Source organism: Loxodonta africana, chromosome 18, assembly GCF_030014295.1.
Source record: "Loxodonta africana isolate mLoxAfr1 chromosome 18, mLoxAfr1.hap2, whole genome shotgun sequence".
Lineage (NCBI taxonomy): Eukaryota > Metazoa > Chordata > Mammalia > Proboscidea > Elephantidae > Loxodonta > Loxodonta africana.
The window spans coordinates 49216581-49240375 of record NC_087359.1 but is presented as its reverse complement, the minus strand read 5'-3'; the positions used below and the strand labels follow the sequence as shown (position 1 = coordinate 49240375).

The 23795-nt window shown below is 35.2% G+C and overlaps 1 protein-coding gene across 3 annotated transcripts in view; it reads right to left on the bottom strand.

Annotated features, from left to right (window-relative positions):
- The window catches only part of MED13 (mediator complex subunit 13), a 95248-nt gene that overhangs the window by 45787 nt on the left and 25666 nt on the right, over window positions 1–23795 (bottom strand). For all 3 annotated transcript variants that reach the window (XM_064271314.1, XM_064271315.1, XM_064271316.1), the window contains 6 exons: window positions 22490–22684; window positions 21870–22032; window positions 21554–21664; window positions 14464–15147; window positions 2311–2524; window positions 1248–1329 (listed from right to left, as the gene is read on the bottom strand). In XM_064271314.1, the coding sequence (XP_064127384.1) occupies window positions 1248–1329; window positions 2311–2524; window positions 14464–15147; window positions 21554–21664; window positions 21870–22032; window positions 22490–22684 (1449 nt within the window). The remainder of the gene's footprint in view (window positions 1–1247; window positions 1330–2310; window positions 2525–14463; window positions 15148–21553; window positions 21665–21869; window positions 22033–22489; window positions 22685–23795) is intronic.

The window sequence follows — 23795 nt, the reverse complement described above, 5'->3', positions numbered from 1 at the left end:
TTAGGCTGGAAGGTACTCAGACTACAGTGAGCGCAACAATGAACTGGAGCACATTAACAATTGTGAAGATGACACAAGACTGAGCAACATTTCATTCTGTTGTACATGGGGTTCCTACGAGTTGGAACTAACTCCATGGCAGCTAATAAAGCTAATTAACAACAACAACATATCCTAGAGTATGTAAAGGGGCCAAAGAACTCAAACCTACCCTCTTTAGTTACTCCAAATATTAAAACAAAACTTTGCCCCAAAAGACACACACCAAAGAATGACTTCCTTTACCCCATCAAAAGTTAAAAGGATTTTGTAAAAGAACTAATATATTGTACTTCTCTCTTCCACTCACAAGCAGCACAAGTCAGACACAAGTGGAGTCCCAGCCACCATGCCACTTTTTAAGAGCTCAGTTGCCATCCAAAACCTCCACAGTTAGAATCCACCAGGCACTTCTTGGAAATCCTATGGGGCAGTTCTACTGCTGTCCTATAGGGCCGCTATGAGTCAGAATTGACTCCTAACGTGTGTGTGTGTGTGTGTGTGTGTGTGTGTAGGGGAGGAAGAATAAAAAACCCAACCCAAACCCACTGCCCTCAAGTTGATTCCAACTCATAGTGACTCTACAGGACAGAACAGAACTGCCCACAGATTTTCCACTGAGTGCCTGGTGGATTCGAACTGCTGACCTTTTGGTTAGCGGATGTAGCTCCTAACCACTACGCCACCAGGGTTTCCTTGGGAAGAATGGGACAACAAAATTACAGTAATGTCCCATTTATAAATTAAGTCTTTGGATCTGAGAGGGACCTTACATAATGATCTAATCAAATCTCTTAATTTTACAGATGAGAACTTTTTTTTCTTTGTGAAGAAGGAAATGCGTTCCAACATTCAAAACAGAATTTCTATTACCTGAATTTACTTCTCCCAATAAAAGATTAACAGTAAATCCACTCTTTCTAGAAAGGTCCCTCTCTATGAAACACGAATTATGCAAAAAGGAATTTTAACAGTCACACAAACAGATTATCTGTTGCTGTCGAGTCAACTCTGACTCATAGGAAGCCTACAGGACAGAGTAGAAATGCCCCATAGAGTTTCCAAGGAGCAGCTGGTGGATTCGAACTGCTGACCTTTTTGGTTAGCAGTCAAACTCTTAACCACTACACCACCAGGGCTCCAATATCAGATTAATTTGCAGTAATATTCCCAGGATACAATATTTTGATTAGGAATTAAATGTTTACCTTGCTTGATAGAGGGACTAAATAATGACATTGCATCTTCTTCATGTGATAACACCGTTACACTAGATGTTCCATCCTCTACCTGCAAACAACATTACAAATTAGGCTGAAATATGTAATTTACCACTAATAAAAATCTACCAATTACTGAGTAGCTATTACGTGTCAAGCATTTTGCTAAGTGTTCTACATACATGATCACTTGTTCTCACTATTAACCTATGAGGTAAAATAGGTAGTAGTACTCCTACCTTACACACAAAATAGACATTCTAAAGATAATATGCCCTAAGAAATATAGCCGAGAAATATTGGAAGCTGGGATTTCAATCTAAATCTGTCAAATTCCAAAACCCATGCTCTTCCTACTAAACTCACTGTCTTCCTAGCTACTTCTTGTTTTCATATTCACAAAAGGACAAAATTTCAATTAACTGGCACACAGCAGGGCTAAGCAAAATTCTGTGAAATTAATTCATTGTATTAAGCGTAATACTGGATCCTCTTTACAATTTTATAGGTTTCAATTTTTATATTTTATATTTAAAGCAAAATTCTTATCCAGAAGTTTTCTAGTTAACACATCCTCAAGTATCTGATTTTTAAATTTTTAATCAAGTAAGTATTTCTACTAAGTCCCACACTTCATTAATATAACTTTTTAATTATAAGGGCACTATAAATCCTTGAATTATACACTCAAAAATATGTTTTTTATAAACTCATTCATGTGTATTTTATCTTTGGAAACTGGTAATTCACTTACAGCACATTTTAACTCGCCATCAAAATAGTCCACCTAAATGCCCTGATTTCAACTGACAAGTTAATGTACTCTTTCTTCACCCCAGAAACTTTAAACAGAGATCTTTCCATCAGCAGAACCAGCTATAATTTAAACTACATATAAACTCTAGAATTTTGAACCATGTGCCTGATTAACATAGTAAAAAAAATGTTTTCTAAATTAAAATAAAAAATTTTTTTAATGAGATAAACACGGTACTATATGCAGTGTTACAAAATCATCAGTGACCCTTTGGTGTACTTTGATTTCTCTTACCTTGTGTTTTTTTCCAGCTTCTCTCTCACTATTTTGTCTATCTTTCTTGTCAGGAAAAAGGAATTCCTCATCTCCTTCAACAAATGCATATGGGTCAATTTTAGGTTCTTGTTCTGCATCAGATGCTATTGCTGAAAGATACTGATTTTTAATTTGATATTGCTGCACTAGTTCATGTGAAACTTTTAAAGGTTTCTTACATTGCACCATTAACCTGCATAAAAAAATAAAATTAGAAAGTTAATTCTATTTATTCTACATAAAAGCATAAAAAAATTCCAAAATGACTTAAGAATCCTGAAGCTTTTAGAATTACTTTGAGGTTACTGAAACCTCTCATTCCACAAATGAAGAAACTGAGGAGGCATAGAGAAGTTATATGATTTACTGAAGCTCACTCTTAGCAACAGAGAAATGGAACTAAAATCCATGCTCGTCCCATCAAAATATACTATCTTTTGGTAATCTACTGTGTTCTCAATTCCTCAAGCATACTAATTTGTCCAAAGCCATTCAATGGAAGGGGCTCTTAAATCTAAACTACTCCGGGACAGTGATTCTCAAAGTGTGAGCTGTACAGTGAGACACGAGTACCTTTTAAAGTACTGGTGTTAGTATTCATATGATGAAAGTGATTATCCTTTCTTACTGTCATGACTGGACATATGTTAACTTTATCATTTTTAAAGGCCTGGTCTGTGTTTCATGAAAATAACATTAGTAGTATTAATTCTGGTAAGATGAATAGATGTCAAAGTGCAAAGTGGAAGTTCCCAAAAGTTTTTTTTCTAATCACATCAGAAAATCATTTATATTATCTGCTTTCTGGTTCAACTAAACATGTATGTTTCTACTCTCTCCCAAAAAATCAATAAAATGATAGAAGAGGACAGTACAAGAGAGAAGAGAAGACAACAGTGAAGTCAGAAAGATGAACTAGCAGAAACTGACTTGGACCAGAGAAAGCTGAAGTGTAAGGCTGAAGGAGGGACACCAACAAGAAGCCAATTTGCACCATAAAGCAAAACAAACAAACCCACTGCCATGGAGTCAAATTCCAACTCATAGTGACTCTATAGGACAGAGTAGAACTGCCCCAGAGGGTTTCCAAGGCTGTAAATCTTTACAGAAGCAGACTACCACATCTTTCTCCCACAGAGCAGCTGATGGATTTGAAGAGCCAACCTTTCGGTTAGCAGCCGAGCATTTAACCACTGCACCACCAGGGTTCCTCTACTTTGCATCATAGAACCCTGGAAAGGATCAGAACTTTTACACCTCTGAAGGCCAGGGTTTTCAGTGAGTGTGAATACAGCATGATTAGTTTTCGTTTGTATAAGATACTCTTAGATGCCCAAATTCCTTTTTTCTCAGTTTTGTGAAGTACCCACCCGGCCAGAATAGTGACAGTCAGCCTTTTAGTCAGATTATGTTCAGAATCCTGCAATGGCTATTTCACTCTGAGTAAATGCCAAACTCCTTATAATATCCTGGGCGTTACATGATCTGGCTCCTCTTTTCCTCTCCAACTTCATCATCTACTATTCCACTTCTCCCTCTTATGCTGCTTTCAAGGACTTCCTGATGTTCCTCAAGTAGGCTGACACACTTCTGGCTGTTCCCTATCTTTGAACATTCTTCCCCCAAATACCTGCACGGCCAGCTCCCTCACTTCAAGTCTTTGCTTAAATGTCACTTTCCCTATGAGACCTTATCCTGACAACCTTATTTAAAATTGCAACATGCCCACCTCAGCACTGATCCTCCTTACCCTGCTATTATTTTTCTCCATAGCACTTATCTTTTAACATATATAATTTGCTTATGTTCATAGTTGACTGTCACTCGCACTAGAATATACGCCCCTCAAGGGCAAGGATCTTGTCTTTATTCACCGAGTTATTCCAAATGCTAGAATAGTGTCTGGCACAAAACGGGCACTCAAAATGTATTCTGCTAAATGAAAAAATGACCTCTAAAAGCCACACAAGATTTTTCTTTGTATTAATAATCCTAAATTACTCATACTTTGAAATAAACCACTTTTACACATTAGAGAGTAAAACTGCTGCCACTGCTTATATGTCACAGGTATTGGGACAAAAATAAAAAGAGGTGTTAAGATTTGAAAACAATGAAGGTATTTGCCAGATTGTAAATTCTACTCAGGACAGGGATTATCATTTTTATTAATCTATTCATCACTGCCTGGCACTAGAAGACCCTCTGTAAACTAAGCGTGAAAGAGAGGGCATCAAAAGTAAAACTGATGTTTTCTAAACATGGTATCAAATGCTCAAATATATGTCATTATAATTCCCCATAGGTCTAATCTCCAAAACTATAATCCCAACCCTACGAAAACTTTGTTCCACGAGAACACAGTGCTAATTAATGGGATATGCTTTACTATAATTTATCAGAATTGTTCTGTTTGGTAAACAGAGGAACATTTACTTCTAAGAGTAGCTGTAGACCCTGACCTGTCAAATATTCACTAACATAAATCTTTTCAAAATAGTATTTGTACCTACTTTGACATGTATTGCTTTATTTGATACTTTTAATAACCTCATAAGGTTGGAAATATAGGGTATTCTCTCTGATTTGATATGGAAATCATGTAGAAAAAGTGGTTTGCTAAGGTCACACAGTGGCAGCGATAGAGCTGGAAAGATTTTATGTATGTATGTTCAGATAACTAATCATGGGGGGGAAGTAAGTAAACAAAACAAAACCCTTCACCCCACCCTGAAAGAAACTATTACACTGTGTAGAGGTGAATAAAACAACTGTTGTTCATATTAAGTCGTCGTCTCTGGGAAAAGCATAATGCTAAACTATCGTGCAGTAACATTATTGAAAGGACCAATCCTACTGCACAATGCTCTATTAGGGATAAGAATGAGTAAACCAAATGCATTGCCTAAAGATCAACTTTTTGTTATTTTATTGAATTATTCTCACAGACATTGGGATATGCAAAGGATTTAAATGTAGTCAATAATATCAAGAATATCAAGTCACAACAAATAAAAAATATAAATTATTTACATTATACATCCTTCTATATTTAAAGCTGATAAAAAATAAAAATAGTGATTTTTAAGAGATGCCAGATTAAAAACTCATTATCATTTTATCACTATCCAATTATATAGTATACATATAATTTTGTGAAAAGGAACAACATCTCCCCTTTCCTAAAAGGAACTTTCACATATAGTCAAATATTAACCACAGAGATAGTTTTAGTCAGATATAAAGCTAATCACAGTACAGAAAAACTGAGAGAAGAATAAGTACAGCTATGAACAGGAAGCTTTGCAAAGTCCAAAGTAAATTTAAATTACTTTTATATTATTCATTATTTGTATCTCCTTCTTTTCATTACAACTACAATAACATACTCTCCTAAAATGCACTTGGAGAGAATTTAATATGGCTTATGGTATCAAATGCATTGCCTTTATTGAACAAAATTCTTCTAGGCAAGGTATAACAATATTTTGGGATTGACAATTATAGAAGGAGATAAGCTACAAAAGGAAATGTTAAGGAACAAACAAACTCAAAGATGCCCTATTTTTTAGTGGTACCTTTTCCAGCACCATATCCAATTCAAAATCAATCCTTAAACTGAGTCAAGCTATCTGTCAAAAGTGTAACTTTATTGCATTAAAATAACAAGAAATCAAATATGGAAGACTGTTACCTAAAGATTGAGTACAGTCAAATCAAAACAAGTTTATTTCATCATAGACTTCTTTCTATGAAACCAAGTAATTAGAAATTACCTTTTAGTGATTAAATACTGCATTCTATAACTGTATATATATATTTTTTATATATATACAGTAACAGTCTGGTAGATACTTTAATGGAATATAGGAGCTAGTTCTACCAATCAACATCATGGTTAAGACCTCCTGATACAGTATACCCTGACTACAGAACGTGTGGAAAAATATGCTCAAATACAGTCCTTTTTTTGTTTCAGGTTTATACTGTTTCCCTCTGAATCAGAATACTTGAAGCAATCACAGATTCCACTAAAATTAACAGCTAAATCCTTGAAAAAATTTAAAAAGCAACTGTAATGTTCCTTGAAAGAATTTTTCCTGCTATCTTTAAAACTTTTAAGGTCCTAAGTCTCTGTTCTAAAATAGATGCTCTCGTTAAATAGAGAAACTAAAAATAATTAGAAAGAAAAGGTATAAAGATATTTGCCACAGATGTGTGTATATCCTGTATATAGGATATGCTCTACGCACCTTCAACTCTTCCCTCCCCCAACTAAATTCTTGCACTTACAAATTTTGCTTTAAAGTAGTCAATGAAAAATTAGGCATAAAGTGCCACACAGGGAATCTAAGAATAAGACAAGCACTTAGAAATCACGAATTCTATCAGTCTACCCTAGTTATTTTATTTTTTTTTACCCTAGTTAGGTCTACGAGCCCTAGCAGCGCAGTGGTCAAGAGCTTGGCCGCTAACGAAAAGGTCAGCAGTTCGAATCCACCAGTCACTCCTTGGAAATCCTATGGGGCAGTTCTACTCTGTCCTGTAGGGTTGCTATGAGTCGGAATCAACTAGGTAGAACAAAAAAAAACAAAAACCCGTTGCCATCAAGTCGATTCCAACTCATAGCAACCCTATGGAACAGAGAACAAACAACGGCCCCATAGGATTTCCAAAAAGCGGCTGGTGGATTTCAACTGCCAACTTTTTGGTTAGCAGCTGAGCTCTCAAGCACTATGTCACCAGGGCTCCATTAGGTATACATCACCATCTAAATTAGAAAAATCAGGAATATTATTTCCTTTCATTTATCCACTTATTGTTACAGAAGCACAGTGCTACTCTTCAACAGCGATAAGTACAGAACCTCATTTTTTTATACTAAACAGAAACTGGATTTTCACTTAACATAAACATAAATTTCTCTGACCATAATTTTCTGTGGAGGCACATACCTATAAAAGTCAACCATTTTAATGAAGCTATTTCTAGCGACACATTCTTGCTCTTCCTTGTATTCTATGTCTACAGTAACTGGAATATTAATAGTTCCCTCTCCTAAGCATCAGACACATGATCCCAAACGCCTGATGATACCTCTCTAAGCAGGGGCCTTAAACTGAATTCACATTTTTAGAATGCACGTGTATTACATGCACACAGTTTAAAAAGTCATATGACACAGAAAGGCATAACTGAAAACCGTCAAGTTTTCCAGTTGTTCTCCTTGAAGATAATACAGATTAAGTATCTGCATTACATAATTACGGTTTTAAAAAACGCATATACCATCATATATGTGTGTGGTTACCGTTAGATGCCATCGAGTCGCTTCTAACTCACAGCAACCTATATACAGCAGGACGAAACACTACCTGTTCCTGCGCCATCCTCGCATATATGTATACATATGCTATATACCTTATTCCTAAACTTTATAATGTATCTAGAAGTCTTTCCATATCAGCCTATACAGATTTCCTTCATTTTTTTAAGTTAATTAGCCAGACTTTACTTACTAAGGCCTTTCACAACATACATTATTTTGAAAACTATTTCGAAAAACTAGTTAAAAAAAAACATAAAAACTAAGCATGGTAAAGATTTAGTCTAAAGAGGGTGGTAGAGAAGCCTTCAAACATGTTCTTCCTCATTTTTCCTTCTCATGAAATAAATACACTGGTATTAACGTTCCTATTATTCCCGTACTTTACTACTCAACTGGTTGTGAAGTTCTTTAACATCCATACACCCCTTCTGTTTCTAATTTCCTAGTGAGGGCTCTTATATCCCTTTTGCATGAGCTGTTCAAAAGTTCAAACTAATCTTTTACAGATAGATCTCTCTTTATTTCAACCAGTCTTTCAATAGTGCCACTTTGTTAATTTTTCCAAAATCCTTGTTTCCCAGAATCTTTTTATTTCGTTTGTCTCAGAAAACTTGGAATAGTCTACCATTTCAAGAATAAAATAAACTTGTAACCATATGCTACAGTTCCATTATAGAGCCCTACACTACTTTTCAGGTCCCATTTCTCATCAGGGCACACCAAACGACTAAGCAGCACTCCTATAATCTATCCATACCAAATTCTATTAAAACTTCTAGATCTCCCTAAATGGAATTAAATTATTCCCAACTCTACGGCTGTGTCCCTACTGTGTTTTATATGTACCTCTACCAGTTAATTTATTATGTTTTTTCCATTAGACTATAATTTCACTCAAGGCAAGGCCCGAATTTAAATAAAACTTCACTTTTATTCAAACTGATAAAGAAAAATATACCTTTGAAAAATATGAATTAAAAAAGATAATATTCCTTAAAAAAGAGAAAAAAATGCAAAGAACTTACAACAACCTTCTACTTATTTTCATTAAAATCAACTGCTACACATTTAAATACACTTCGAAAAATCAAAACAGAAAAGAATTTAATTTACAACAACTGTGTAATAGGAATTCATAAATTCACTTACATAAAATAAACTAGATTTCTAAAAGGATTACTCTATGGTTAGAAAGGTGTTTGATTACATTATATCTTTAAAACTATAGAATGTTTCTATAAAGAATTTTACATTGTTTAAATGTCATCAAGAGAGCATAATTCCTAGAATTTATTTTAATGATGGAGACCTAATCTGACTTTGTCCATCAGCTTTGCCACTTCCCTTAAGGAGATGACTATCTTAATCCTCACAATATCCTATTTTAAGCAATATTAATAGCAGGTACAAAAGGTTGAAGTTTGAGTCCACCCAATGGCACCTTGGAAGAAAGGCCTGGCTTTCTGAAAAATCAGCCATTGAAAACCCTATGGAGAAGACCATAAGCCAGGTAATGATACTGGTGAGGAGGGAGCTTCTTGGCTCAAGTAGACAATGACACTATGTGGGCAGCTCCTGTCTGGAGGGAAGATGAGAAGGCAGAGGGGGACAGAAGCTGGCTGAATGGATACAGGAATACAGGATGGAGAGAAAGAGTGTGTTGTCTCATTAGGGCAAGAGCAACTAGGAGTATATAGCAAGGTGTATATAAATTTTTGTATGAGAGACTGACTTGATTTGTAAACCTTCACTTAAAGCACAGTAAAAATTTTAAAAAATGTAAAAAAAAAAAATCCTACGAAGAACAATTCTACTCTGACATACATGGAATTGCCATGAGTTGGAATCTTGAAGGCAACTGGAACTGGACATGGAACCTGAATTACCAAGTTATTTCTACAAGATCCTTTTCACTATGTTAAAAAAAAACAACTCTTGTTTTAGCGTAATACAAACACTGAATACCATGCCAAGTATTTTACTGTGGTATGAGGGGACTAAACTAATATAGGTAATCTCCTCAATAAAACTAATGAGGAAACACGTTGGTCTATCCAATTTAATAACTATTATTCTACAGTTCAAATTTTTGTTATAAGTTACTCATAACATCAGAGCACCTAGGAACTATTAACATATTGGGCCAGATAATTCTTTGATGTGGGGATGTCCTGTATGCTGTAGGATATTTAGCAGCATCTCTGGCATATACCCACCAGATGCCAGGAGCACACTTTTAGTTGTGACAACCAAAAATGTCTACAGACACTGCCAAACATCACCTGGAGGGTGGGGGGATGGGACATCGTCCCCAGTTGAGAACTACTGCCTTAGAATAACTCGAGGAAAAGGACAGAAACCTGCAGATGACTAAAACAAAAACTAACCTACCAAGTATAGAACAATTATATTCCATAAATGTTATTTAGCTTACCATCAACTAAGCCTCTGATGGTTGACTTTTTGTGTTATTTACTATATTCGAATCTACCACTACACTATAAAAACAAGACTTAAGGCTTTTATTTAAAAGTGAATTGTGACACACTATGCATTCTAGTAACTAGCATAACAAAAACAATATCCACATGAGACACAGAATTAAAAACCCTTTTATTTAATCTTTTTCTTTTCTATGAGGCAGAAGAAATGGTACCTAGGAACAGGTAGAAGCATGTTACTTCCTTAACTTATATCATCATGACCCAACACCACTCTTCTGCATGCCAGCTTTCTACATTATGCATCTTCCTTCTCATTTTTATCCAGTACGAAAAATGTCATAGTTTTAGAACTGATTCTAAGATTATGTTGTATTAACTTCTAAGAGACCTTTGTTTCATTTAAAGATGCTCAGGCACACACACCTGAAGTATTGCTAGAATTTTTGATCTTATGACTATAATGTGCCCCTAAAAACTCAATTGTGCAGTTTTTAAAATCAAAGAGTCATATCACCACATTTTTACCTACATTAAATAACGTAAGCAGGAAAGAAAACAAGTTTTAAAATCATAAAGTAATCTGGGGCCATACTATCATTTCTTTCTCCAAACATCTGCCAAATGTCTACTATGTGCTTGAGATTGCTCTAAGTATGGGTGTGTACGCGTGGGGTGGGGGCACTGGAGGAATACAGCTGTAAACAAGACAGAGTCCTCACCCTCATAGAGCTTACATTCTAACAGGAAAAAGACCATTGACAAATACATAGTATAATTTCAGATGATATATGCTAGGGAGAAAATAAAAGCAATGCATGGGATAGGTAGTGATTTGGGGAGTGAGGAGAGGCAACAGTGTAGACAAGACAGCTGGGGAAGTTCCCCCTCCCCAAGAAAGTAACTTTTGAGCAGTACTAAATGATAAGAAGGGATGAGCTGTTCCCCTCCTATGTAATGCAATTCTAATAGCCACAAGGAATGAGCTTGGCGTTTTTTTTAGAAATAGCACAAAAGCTGGTATAGCTCATCAGGCAGCAAACAGGATAATAGTTGATAAGGGTATAGAGCTAGGTAGGCAGGAGACTGCAGTCTTACAGATCAGGAGAAAGCATTTGGGTTTTATTCTAAATGTAAAAGGAAACCATTAGAGGATTTAAGCAAATGGGTAACATTATTTACCTTACAATGATATGAATCTCACTACTGTGTAGAGAATAAATATAGAGGAGTGGCACAGAATCAGGAAGACCAACCATAACTTCAAGCAAAGTTGAAGCTAGCTTAGACTTTATATTATATTCAGCACAGATAAAATTAAGATATTTTAAGACTTGTTTCCAAGGTATTACTTGCTTTCAAGAGACCCACTATCACATAATCATCTTCATAATCATAAGGGTGTCTTGAAATCTCTAAATTTCAAATTCAGATTAATTTTAATTAAAAAAAAATCACAAGAACATACTAGACACAAAACAAAATGTGTATAGATTTTGGAATGAGAAATTAACTTCAGCTGTAAATTTTCACTGAAAGCACAATTAAAAAAAAAAAGAAGAACGTACTACAATACTTTTAGATTTAAGGTGCTAGATAATAACAAAATGATGAAGGAATTTTAAAAGAGAATAAATCGCTAACACCAGAGAAAAATGAGAAAGGCTATAAATGGACTAAACATTTCACTAAGTCTCAGGGATGCTCAAAATAGATGAAACACAGCAAAGCAAACTCACAGCCTAGAACATGCAAGAGAGGGCTACAGCCAAACTACAGAAACAATAGGAGAGCCAAATTGCCCAGAAAACCAGAGACAATCTGAACCTAAACTTCTGAACAGAAATGAGAGAATGGGCTGAAAACAGTGGAACAGGAAGAGTAAGGAAAATGAATATACCAGCAAAAACAAGGATCTGGCATCCTCTTCATTCTGGCATCTGAGGGAACCCCCTCCTTCAATTCCCTACCCAGTTATCATAAAGTAAAGTGACTGGCACTGACACATAGTATATTCTAAGACATTTGTTGAATGAATGAACAAACGCTGCTTGTTAGCTCTGGCTATACACATAAAATTTCCAGTCAGCCTGCCTATTCCCTGAATCGAAAATATGTATGGACAAATAATTACCATAAATATGATGAAAATACAGCATAGAAAAGAGAAAGACCAAAATAAAGTAATTCTAGAGAAAAAAAAATCTCACACAACATTCAACAAGAAGGGGATGCTATTAAAAGCAATCAGAGTTTAGAAATTAGAAGAAAAAGAAAGAAAAATTAAGAATTTAAGAAGGGTTGGAGGGAAGTTGAGAAATTCTCTAATAGAGCAAAAGAGATAGGTAGAAAATATAGAAGCCCAACATCCGAATCACGGAAGTTCCAAAGAGAATGGAAAAATGGAGAAGATATTATTCAAGAAAAAGATAATTTCCCAGGGACAAGACACAGAAGACATCACACTGAATGAGATATTCAAGTGTCCAACACGAGAACTAAAAAAAAAAAAAAAAAAGATCATTATATCTATACATATTCTTGTGAAATTTCACAATGCTAAGACTAAAGCAAAAATCCTAAAAGCTTCATGGGGGTAACAGATCACATCTAAAAAAAAAAAAAAAAGTGACAAATAACGAAACTGGTATTGCATATTTCATCTGAAGCACTGGATACTAGAACACAGTAAAGCAATTTCTAGAGAAAATGATTTTCAACTATGAAGTCAATGCATAGCCAAATCAGAAATTCAAGTACGAGGGCAAAAAAGTCAAGTAATTTTCAGACACGTAAGAATATCAAGTTTGTCTCCCATACACTCTTTGTAATTAAAGATGCACTCAAACAAAATGAGGTGAAAATCAAAAAGAAAACACTAGTTATAAGAAACTAGAGTATTAATTAAGGAGTCTATTAAAACAAAGTCTTATAGAGTTGGAAAACAAGTCTAGAAAGCAACTGGGCCACATGAGAACGGAACGCCTTGAGAAGAAAGTAATAGTAATAAATGCCACATAGGAGTTAGAATGAGCTCGAAGTTATTACTATAAAAAAAAAAATACATAAATCAGTAATGGAAAACATGACATTTTAAACAAAAATGACATCTAAGGTATCATTTCACCTTTTAGTGACACTTAGGCAATACTGAACTAATTCAAAGACAATAAACTGTCAGAAAGGAAATGTAATCTTTGCACACTACTTGGCTATACACTGATAGTTAGACAGTTCCAATAAATATAATGGTGCTTTGTTGGTTAATTTTCACCTTTTAGAAAAACCTACACATAAAAAATGCAAAAGGCTTACAGGACAGACTATAAACATAATCAGAACAAGAGAGTAAAGGGAGACCTGAAAAAAGCCTACTTCTACCCAAAGTATTCCATAAATGAAGTGGACAAAGAAATCAAACCACAAGATGGAAGAAGGTATCCTGTAGTACATATAACTAATGCAGAATTAATACCCAGAACATGCAAAGAATAAACCAGAAAAAAAAAAAAAAATAGGAAAAGGAAAATCAACTAAAAAACATGAACAGACAATTCACAGAAGAAGAAATCCGAATGTGCAATAAACGTTTTTAAAGATGCTTAGCCTCACTAGGAATCTGGAAAACACATTAAGACAATGAGATACTGCTTTGCATGCGTATTAACCAAATTTAAAAGTCTCATAATACGAAGTATTGAGGAAAATGTTGAGCAACAGCCATTTTCAAAGTCTGCTGGTTTGTGAGGCTGTAAACTAGTACAGCTTGAAGAGCAACTTCGCAACATCCTTTAAGACTGGAAACGGACATACGCATGGTCCAGCCATTCCACTTTTAGATGTAGTCCTTAGAGAAATGGTTATACAAGTATGTAAGGAAATCTATACAAAAAAGTTCGCTGCTTCATCGCTTTGTGAAAAATTACAACCAACGAACATGTTCATCTTCAAGAGAACAGATAAATTATGGTATATTCATAACAAAGAAATACCATAAAGCAATTAAAATGAGTTAACTAGAGCTACATGTATAAAAACATGCATAGGAATGATAATACCAAATTTAGGACAGTGACAGGAAGAATGGAGGAAGAAAAATAGTACAGAGGTCTAACTGAAAGTTGGCTGACGGACATACAAGTGTTTATGTATTATTTTCTCTCCTTTTTTATGGCTAAAATATTTTATTAAAAAGAGACTCCCTGAGGAAAAAAAGACAGTGAAGAAATTATGCAAAATTAATACTCAAAGGATTTATTATTGTAAAGCCTATCCTGAAACCAATTCTGGAGTCCTACTATTAACAGCTTACATTATTTCCACCCTTAAATTATAATAGTGACTATTAAAAAAAATACATACTCTGTAACTGATGTTACACTTTCCTGTCCAAAAGGTCCAACTGGATCATCCTTGAATTTATCACTTGGAAGTTGAGGTGGTAAAAACTCTACATCTTTTTTCTTTGGGACCTTGTAATACTTCCAGGCTATATTAGCTTCATCTTCTTCCAAGTTTACTGCTGTACCAACATATACTGTAGGTTCTACAGCTTCCTGGAATTGAGCTGGGAAAGACTGAGATAAACTGTCTATCCTATCTTCCATTGGTTTAGAAGGAACCAAGGGATCTGGTGTTGGCATTTGATAAAAATGTTGACTCTGAGGAGTTGAAGGTGTTTTAGTCACTCCTTCATCAACCACATCACATGGATGAGGACTAAGTGGGGGTGGTTGAGGTGAATTTGCTATTTCAGTGCCATGCATCTGAGGAGTCTTTGCTACATCGTTAGTTCGGATGTTTGAAAATCTCACTTGACTGTCAGGAGCAGAGATCACAAGTCTTTGACTAGCTGAATCTGTGTCCATGCCAACATCGTCGCTAATAGATACACGATGGTGAAAAGGAGTCAAGGGGCGTTTCTGTGGTTTTTCACTCTTTTCTTGCTTCTCATTGGTCTTGTGCTTAGGAAGTACTTGCTGTTGCTGACCTAAAGATGGTGCCTGTCCTTGTTGTCCAGGATTTCTTGGTTTAAGACTTTTGTGCCTGAGAAGTTAAAAGAAAAGTTTAAGATTTACAGTATCACAATTATAGCAAAGTACAGAGCTAACACTATTAAGCATTTCAAAACTCATCTGTTTTTCACATATCATCCTAAAAGTAAAATGATTTGAATTAACACAGGGAAAAAAATACTCTGTTCAGTGACCTAAAATATAAATGCATGCAGGAAAGTTCATAAAAGCCAATTGTCTAACACTGATTCAACAGCTCTGTGATGAGATAGCCAAAGACTGTTTCTCTTATATAATCTAAATATCTCAGTATCTGAATTAATACTCTCAGAGATAAGGTTCTACTTATTTTAAGATGAAAAGTATAAAAAGTTCGGTATTGATTGATTTATAAATGAACCTGATATTTCACAGTTATTAATTGTTATAAATCATTGGCTTGGTTAAGGTCAGCCATCACCTACAATTCTGTGGCAACTGGCTAGAAAACTTATTCTACTCTACTGGAATGAAAAATTAGATCAAGTCTCAATAGCGCTGGGACTGACTAACTGGTTATGGGGTCCTACACCATACCTACCTCCCAAGAACCAGCAGAGTGGAAAAGGAAAAGAAAATGTCTTAAAGAATTCTTTTCTCATAACTTGAAGCAACTCTAAACAGAAGAACTTAAATTAAAGCTAGTAATTTTGTTCAGATTTCTCTAGTGTAGTAAAAACACTGTATACTTTGAGATGTCCAAACTCACTGATATTGATGTAAAACATACATTTTAAACAAAGAATTTAGAAAAATAATGTGAGATAGGGAGTTCAAGCACTTAATATGCATCAGGTATTGTTAAAATTTTCTTTTAAAGTTTATTTTTAAATTTTGTTAAATCAGAGCTACCCAGATAAAGGGCATTAGAAAGCACTTCTTCAAAGAACTCTCAGCTGAGGGAACATGCTGAGATGCCATTTTGTAAAAAGTCTGGGACATCTTATTGGGCCAAAAAGAATGAAAGTTATCAAAGAAGAATGGAATCATGTCAAAAGGACACAGGAGAGAGCCACTAATGCCCTAATATTTTAAGAAAACTACAGACCAATATCCCACAAGAACAGAAATATAAACTTATTAATATTAATCAATCAATCCAGCTATATATAAAAAGATCATGACACAAAAGCCTCATGATCAAATGGGATCTGTCTCAGGAATGCAAGGTTTAACATTCAAAAGAAAAAAAAAATCAGTATTATTTATCAAATGAACAGAATAAAGGAAAAAAACATATGATTATCTCAATAAAATAGGTACAGAAAAATACATGACAAAATTCAAAATCTACTCAAATAAAAAAGACTTGGCAGACAAAGAATGTTATTAGGTGCCACTAAGTCAATTCTGACTCAGACATAGCAACCCTATGTACAACAGAATGAAATACTGCCTCACAATCATTGCTATGTTTGAGCCCATTGCTGCAGTCACTAATGAACACCTTTTCTGATTTTAAACCAAAACAAGGAATAGAAGGTAACTTATTCAATCTGATAAAGGACATCTATGAAAAAACTACAACTAATACCAAACCAAGGAGTCCTGGAGGTGCAAAGAGTTAAGCACTTGGCTGCTAACCTAAAGATTGGAGGTTCGAACCCATCCAGAGGGCCCCACAGGACAAAGACCTGGAGGTCTGCTTTTGTAAAGATTATAGCCAAGAAAACCCTATGAGGCAGTTCTACTCTGTCACGTGGGGTTGCTATGAGTCAAAATTGACTCAACAGCACCTAACAACAACAATACCATACTTAATGATGAAAAGACTGGCACCTAGAGCTAGGGGCTGATGCAACAGCAGCTAACAACAAAGACTGAGAACAAAGCAAGAATATTAACTCTCAACACTTCTGTTCAACATTTTATTGACAGTTTTAGCCAAGGCAACAGGCAAGAAAAAGAAAAGGTATAGAGATTTCAAAGAAAAAAGAAAAACTGTCTTTATTCCCAGTCAACATGATTAGAAAATTTACAACGGAAGAATCAGGCTGATCACCACGTGATCAACCTTAACATTAGAACTGGGAAAACGAGGCACTGTGTACCTTCTAATGTGATACAATACAAAGGAAAACAGCTCCACCTATGAAATACTATAAATATTGAACCTGAATCTAACCAAGCCTCTAGAGCAGCACTGTCTAAAAGAACTTCCTGTGATGATGGAAATGTTCTATATATGGCTACTGAGCACTTGAAATGTGGCTAGTGCAATCGAAGACCTAAATTTTTTTGTTTTTAGTTAAATTTAATTAAATAGTTATGAGTGGCTACTAGCACAGAAAACAGCACAGCTTTAGAACTACCTAACATTTACAGAAATACAAGGAATAAAGGAAGAAGTTAAATGACACATCAAGAACAAGATAAATTATATGACAAGTTAAAAGACAAATCCCGAATGTGCAACGTTCTTGAGGGCAACTGATCTAGTTTCTCTAACCAAGTCACTGTCATAAAAAGGGGGTAGGAAACTACAGAAGAGGAGACATAACAACCAAATGTAATATATACTCCTTGTTTGGACCTACTAGAACAACTACAAAAAGACATTTCTGAGACAAATCAGGACAGGGTGTCATATGATATCAAGGAGTTACTGTTCATTTTATAGGGTAGCTATGAGTCGGAATCGACTCGACGGCACTGGGTTAAGTTAATAAAGCAGCCCTGGTGGCACGGTGGTTAAGAGTTCGGCTGCTAACAAAAAAGGCCAGGAGTTCAAATCCACTAGCCGCTCCTTGGAAACCCTATGGGGCAGTTTTACTCTGTCCTATAAGGTCGCTATGAGTCGGAATCCACTTGACGGCAATGGGCTTCGCTTTTGTGCAAGTTAATAAAAACAACATGGAAAATAAAAGCGGCAAGATTAGACTGTTCCAAGGTCCTTGTATGTTCCATAAAGAGAAAAGATTCACTGGTAAACTTTAGACTTCAAGGAATGCAAGCCCAATAAACGTTTAATTCAATTAATAAGAATGAAAATAGAATACCTAACTTCTAAGCCAACAGAAGAAAGAAAAAATATATATAATGAGCAATAACAGCAAGAAAGGTGAAGGAAAGCAAAAAAAAAAACAAAAATAAAACACAAAATAAGAAGGTAAGAATTACTGTTATCATTCATTTATTAATTATTCAAATATCTGTCCACGACAGCAGTTCTCAAAGTATAGTCCATGAACCCTTTCAGAGATTTTATGGGGCCAAACCTATTTCCATAACAGCACTAAGACATCATTTGCCTTTTTATGCTGGTACAAAAGCAATGGTAAATAAAACTGCTAGCAGTTTTACATAAATCAAGACAGTGATACCAACTGTGCTAGTAGTAATCATTGTTTATTTTCACTGTCACACACACACACTCAGTTTATTAAAAATTTTAGTTAAAAATATCCTTCATGAGGCAGTAAAAATAACTTAGCTTTATTAAACCTCAATCACTCAGTATACAGCTTTTTATACTCCATGTGAAGAAACAAAAAGTACATATAAAGCATTCCTGCTGCATATCGAAGTACAATGGCTGCTTTGAGGAAAAGCACCTTGAGTTACAAGCTGAACTAGCCATTTTTTCATGGAACATCATTTTTACTTGAAAAAACTGGCTGACAGATAAACCATTTGTTGTTGTTGTTATTAGCTACCATCAAGTTAGCCCCCATCACGGCTGCCCAGTCCTGTGCCATTCCATGATTGGTCACAGATTGGAGAGCTGTGATCCATAGGATTTTCACTGGCTGATTTTCAGAACAGATGACCAGGCCTTCCTTCGTAGCACATCTCATTCTGGAAGCTCCACTGAAACCTGTTCAGCATCACAGCAACACACAAGCCTCCACTGACAGATGAATGGTGGCTGCGCATGAGGTGTATTGATCAGAAATCAAACCCAGGTCTCCAGCATGGAAGGCGAGAACTCTACCACTGAACCACCAGTGTGAACCATGGTTAGATTTGGTTAAATGTCATTTTAAGAAAAAACACTGATAAAATTTGAGCTTTAAAGCAAAAATTTAAATTTTAGAAAATTACACCTGCTGCTGTGAGCTTAACAGCTTTCTAATGCTTAGAGAGACTTTTCTGGTAAGATTGTTGGTGATATTAACAAAGGCAGTCTTTAATAACATATAATGAAATGTGCCAACATCTGGAAGATGTGTGTAACTCAGTGAACTGTTATTTTCCAAATGACTAATGCTTAATGTTACAAAATCATGTATAAGTAAAAGATCTAGTTATGAGCACAGTACAAGTATTTCATTAATATGGCTTCAGATTCTATACTTAACTAACCTTTAGGAAACTATACAAAAGAAGAATATCCACAATTACATGAAAAAGCTACTAAAATACTCCTTCCTTTTCCGACTACACAGCTATGCGAGGCTGGATTTTCTCCATATACTTCAACCAAAACAAGATAGTGCAAGAGACTGAATGCAGAAGCAGATATGAGAATCCAGCTGTCTTCTATCAGGCTCAACATTAGAGATTTGCAGAGCTGTAAAACAACGGCACCCCTAATATTTTTGTGTTTTAGAAAATACAGTTGATTTTCATAAAAAAAAAGTTATGTTTCTTTGTATTAGGCTTATTATTTTTAAGAAATGCCTTAAACATCTCTCTAAAATAGATATAACTCACATAAAAGCATGTTGGGGGACTCATTTTTAAGAGTGAAAACGAGTTCGGAGGGCAATTACATTTGTAAATTGGTCTACTATATGCAAGTATAGATGGTTAGACCTCGTCTCATGTACTCTGAACATGGGAGACCAGTTCCTGGAGAAGGAGTAAAGACCCTTGACGAGACAGACGGACACAGTGGCTGCAACAATGAGCTCAAACATAGCAACAATCGCGAGGATGATGCAGGACCAGGCAGTGTTTCAATATGTTGTACACAGGGTTGCTATGAGTTGGAATCAACTCAATGACACCTAACAACAACACATGCAACTCACTAAGGAGAGACAGGATGTCCATTATTTTGAGGTGAAGTATCTGGTTATATTCAAAGTATGTAAGACATGTGTAAAAGTAAACAGCCATACATTCACTTACCCAGCTACATGGGTAAGAAACTATTCACTGGAGCTATATACTAATAGCAGTGGCTCTCTAAATTTTGGATAACTTTAATCACCATCCTTTTTTCTCCTCTACAGACCTTCTTCTAAAAGCCAGGTTTCTTTACAGCGTAAATCTGAACCCCAAAGCAAATGAATTTCCTCCTAGAACTCAATCAAGTTGTAGAATCTTATTCTAAAAGAGTTGTCCTAAAAGCACAGTTTAACAGAGTGATCTCTTCAGATTCTTTTTCCTATAGACGTTAAGTTCCCAGTTCCTTAGTGTCAACAGTCAGAATTTACTGTATTGCATTTATTTATGTAGCTTGCTTCCTACATGCTAATTTCCTTATGAACATTCCACCACAGACTAAAGTCTACTATCAGTAAGTGTGCAATATTCAACATAACTCATAGCTGAAAAAATGCAGATTAAAACAATTTTATGCTTTTTCACACACACAAAAATTCAATGACGGTTCTCAAATCGGTGAAAGTTTAAGAAACACCAGAACTCTTATATGCAAAAAATAAAATTGGGAGTAAAACTGGCAGAATTTTTTTGAAGATCATAAGATGTTTTTAAATGGCCCTTCTCCCCCATCATTTTCTACCACACCACTCACCTAGTTTTATTTTCTTCTTAGCACTTATTACTCCTAAGTTATCCTTCAAAAAAAATTAATTATCTGCCTCACACTCATTAGAGTGCAAGCTTCATAACAGTAAGAGTCTTGTTCACTAATGTATCCTGAGTCTAGTACATCTCCGGGAACAGAGTAAGTGTTCAAAAAAACTTAATAAGTGATAATCACTACAGTATTATTTTTTAAAAAGCAAAAACAGAAAGACTTTTGGGAACAACCATCAAACCCAGAATAATTAAATAAACTATGGACTTGCATTCAGTGGAACACCAAATTTTTTTAAGAACAATGAGAGATCTGCAAGTAACTAATATGGGAAGATCTAAGGCACACTAAATGAAAAAAACAGGCTGTGAAATACATAAGAATGATCATTCATGTGTTGGGAGGAAAAAAACACATATACACTAAAGTACAGAAAAAAGCGTGGAAGGAACTGGCAAATAACCACTTCTAGGGACAAGGAGTAGGATTTGGGGAGGGACAGAGGCATGCATTTGTACGTACTTCTTTAAACAGCTTCATATTACGAAATTTCTCTAATTTTTTTTTTTTTTGAAAAAAATCCTAACCTGTTCATGTAAGCCACGACAAAGTGGAACACACTCAATAGCGTAAACACTATTACACATATGTATGTACAGACATGAGTCAACTGAAATAAATGTACCTCGAACAGCTGCAATTTGTCCTTTGTGTGGCTTCAACAAAATCCCAGGATGCTACTTTATCTGCTGTCTCTTCTTCACATAGACCACCAGATGAAGCTGAATACTTCCTCCTAAGATTTGAAATCATGAAGTCTTTTAGAATTCATAAAATTCTCTGCTCTTAAACCTGAATTGAAGCACTAAATACTGACTTTTAAAGTCATTTTTCTGCATTAAAGAAAAATCATACAAATGACTGTTTATACTTTAAATATCTACTAATTATAAGTAACTACCAACATGCAATTTTATAAACTTGAAAATGAAAATACATACTTGTTCTGTGCTCTGTTCATATTGCATTCTTGCCAAACTCTATCCACCACATGATTTGCTAATTTTCTGGGTATTTTCCCCCCATGGTGGCTAGTATTGTCAGAGTTGAAGCCATCAGATACTGAAGAAAATTTGACCCACTTCTGGGCAGATTGGGGATCAACTGAAAACCCAAACAAAAAAAGAACAGGCTGTAGGAGAATAAAGGCAGGTTTAAAGTAAAAAAATTTTTTTAATTAATTTGTGCTATGACTTGCCCTAGATATGTGGTAAGCCTACTTACAACTGAGGCAAAAAGCATGTTACTTTAAATACACCTAGAACAGCATCCTTAATTTTGAAAAATACACTGAAATATTTAGAGGTGATAGGACATCATGTCTGCAGGTTGTTCTCAAATGGTTCAGAAAAAGACCAATGATAATGAATGTATATATACAAAGAGGGTGATGGAGCAAATGGTAACAGTTTGGGTATCTGGATAATAGAGTTCTTTGTGCTATACTTGCAACTTTTAAATTAGTTTGAAATTATTTCAAAATAAATTATTTTTTAAATGCTTACTGTACTCAAAGTAACAGATTTAACGTAAGAGCTGATGAAATAAATTAATATAATACCTGTTTGGACTTCCTCAGGAGATGTAGGTGGTGTAAGAGTAACTGAGGACATAGCAGGATCTCTTGTGGAAGCAGGCACTTGGTGGACACCCAAGCAAGAAGCTGAACAATGAGAGGATCCCACAGAGCTAAGAATAGGAATGTCTGACTGAGGGACTAGAACAAAGCAAGCTGGGTAGATCATTCGGACACCAGCTGAAAGGAAAACAAATGAACAGGAAGGAAAAGCAATTACTACTGTGATCGTAGTAGAATGAGTTTCACTCAAAATGCACTGTTATGGAAAAGTAGACATAAGATGACCAGTGTAAATAAAGTTGTATTTTTATAAATATATGCTCTTCTGGCACAAGGTTTTTCTAAAAGAATCCACAAGAAAGTATTAGTAATGGTTAGCTTTGGTGAGAGACTGTTAGAAGAAAGCAGCTTTCTCTTTCCATTTTTGGATTTTCTATTAATGTGTGTTGCCTTTAAAAATTTATTTTAAAAGCTTAACAAAGGTAGTTTAGGCACTAGAATTATGGACTATTTTTTACTTTCTTCTTTGTCTCAATTTTAAAAATCTAGTAAAAGTTTATATTTTTTGTTGCAATTGCCCCATTTATTGAAATTGAACACTGGTAATCCTTTTATTAAAAAAAAAAAAAAAAACCCAAATAAGGCAACCTTCATATATAACATTACCATTAAGATTCTCTTCAATATTGTATAATAGACTATAATCTCAATTATCTGCTCAGTTATATGGAATATATGTCATCATTCCATTGTCAGGCTTGGTTTTGTGACTTGCTTTGGAATGTAAGATCCCATGATGTACACTACACTTAACAGGAGCTTTGCTTTGGAATGTCAGTGCCTGTGACATATATTACACCTAGCAAGAGCTTCAATTTGCCTGCATGGTCAGGGCAACCTCTCTTACTTCTGCTCTCTGCCATGACATCAACATCCCAAACATGGGCTACCTTGTTACTTGAGCCCGTAATTGAGAAGACACGTAAAACACAGCCCATCTGAATAGAGCTAACCTGGACAGAGTAGACCAAAGCCACAAAATCTTTAGGTACATTTTCTGCCTTTTAAGTTATCAGAGGCAACAGTTTTACCAAATGTCAAAACACTGCATAACATAGTTCGTCTACTTTCTAGCCTCCAAATATTCATTTTCAATTATTTACTATCTTCCCTCCCTTAACATGGTGGGTTATTTATTTCCCTGTACCAATGGCTTTGGGATTTGCCATGTGACTAGTTTTGTCTAAGAGATGCGAGCAGATATGACATATACCACATTCCAGCAGAA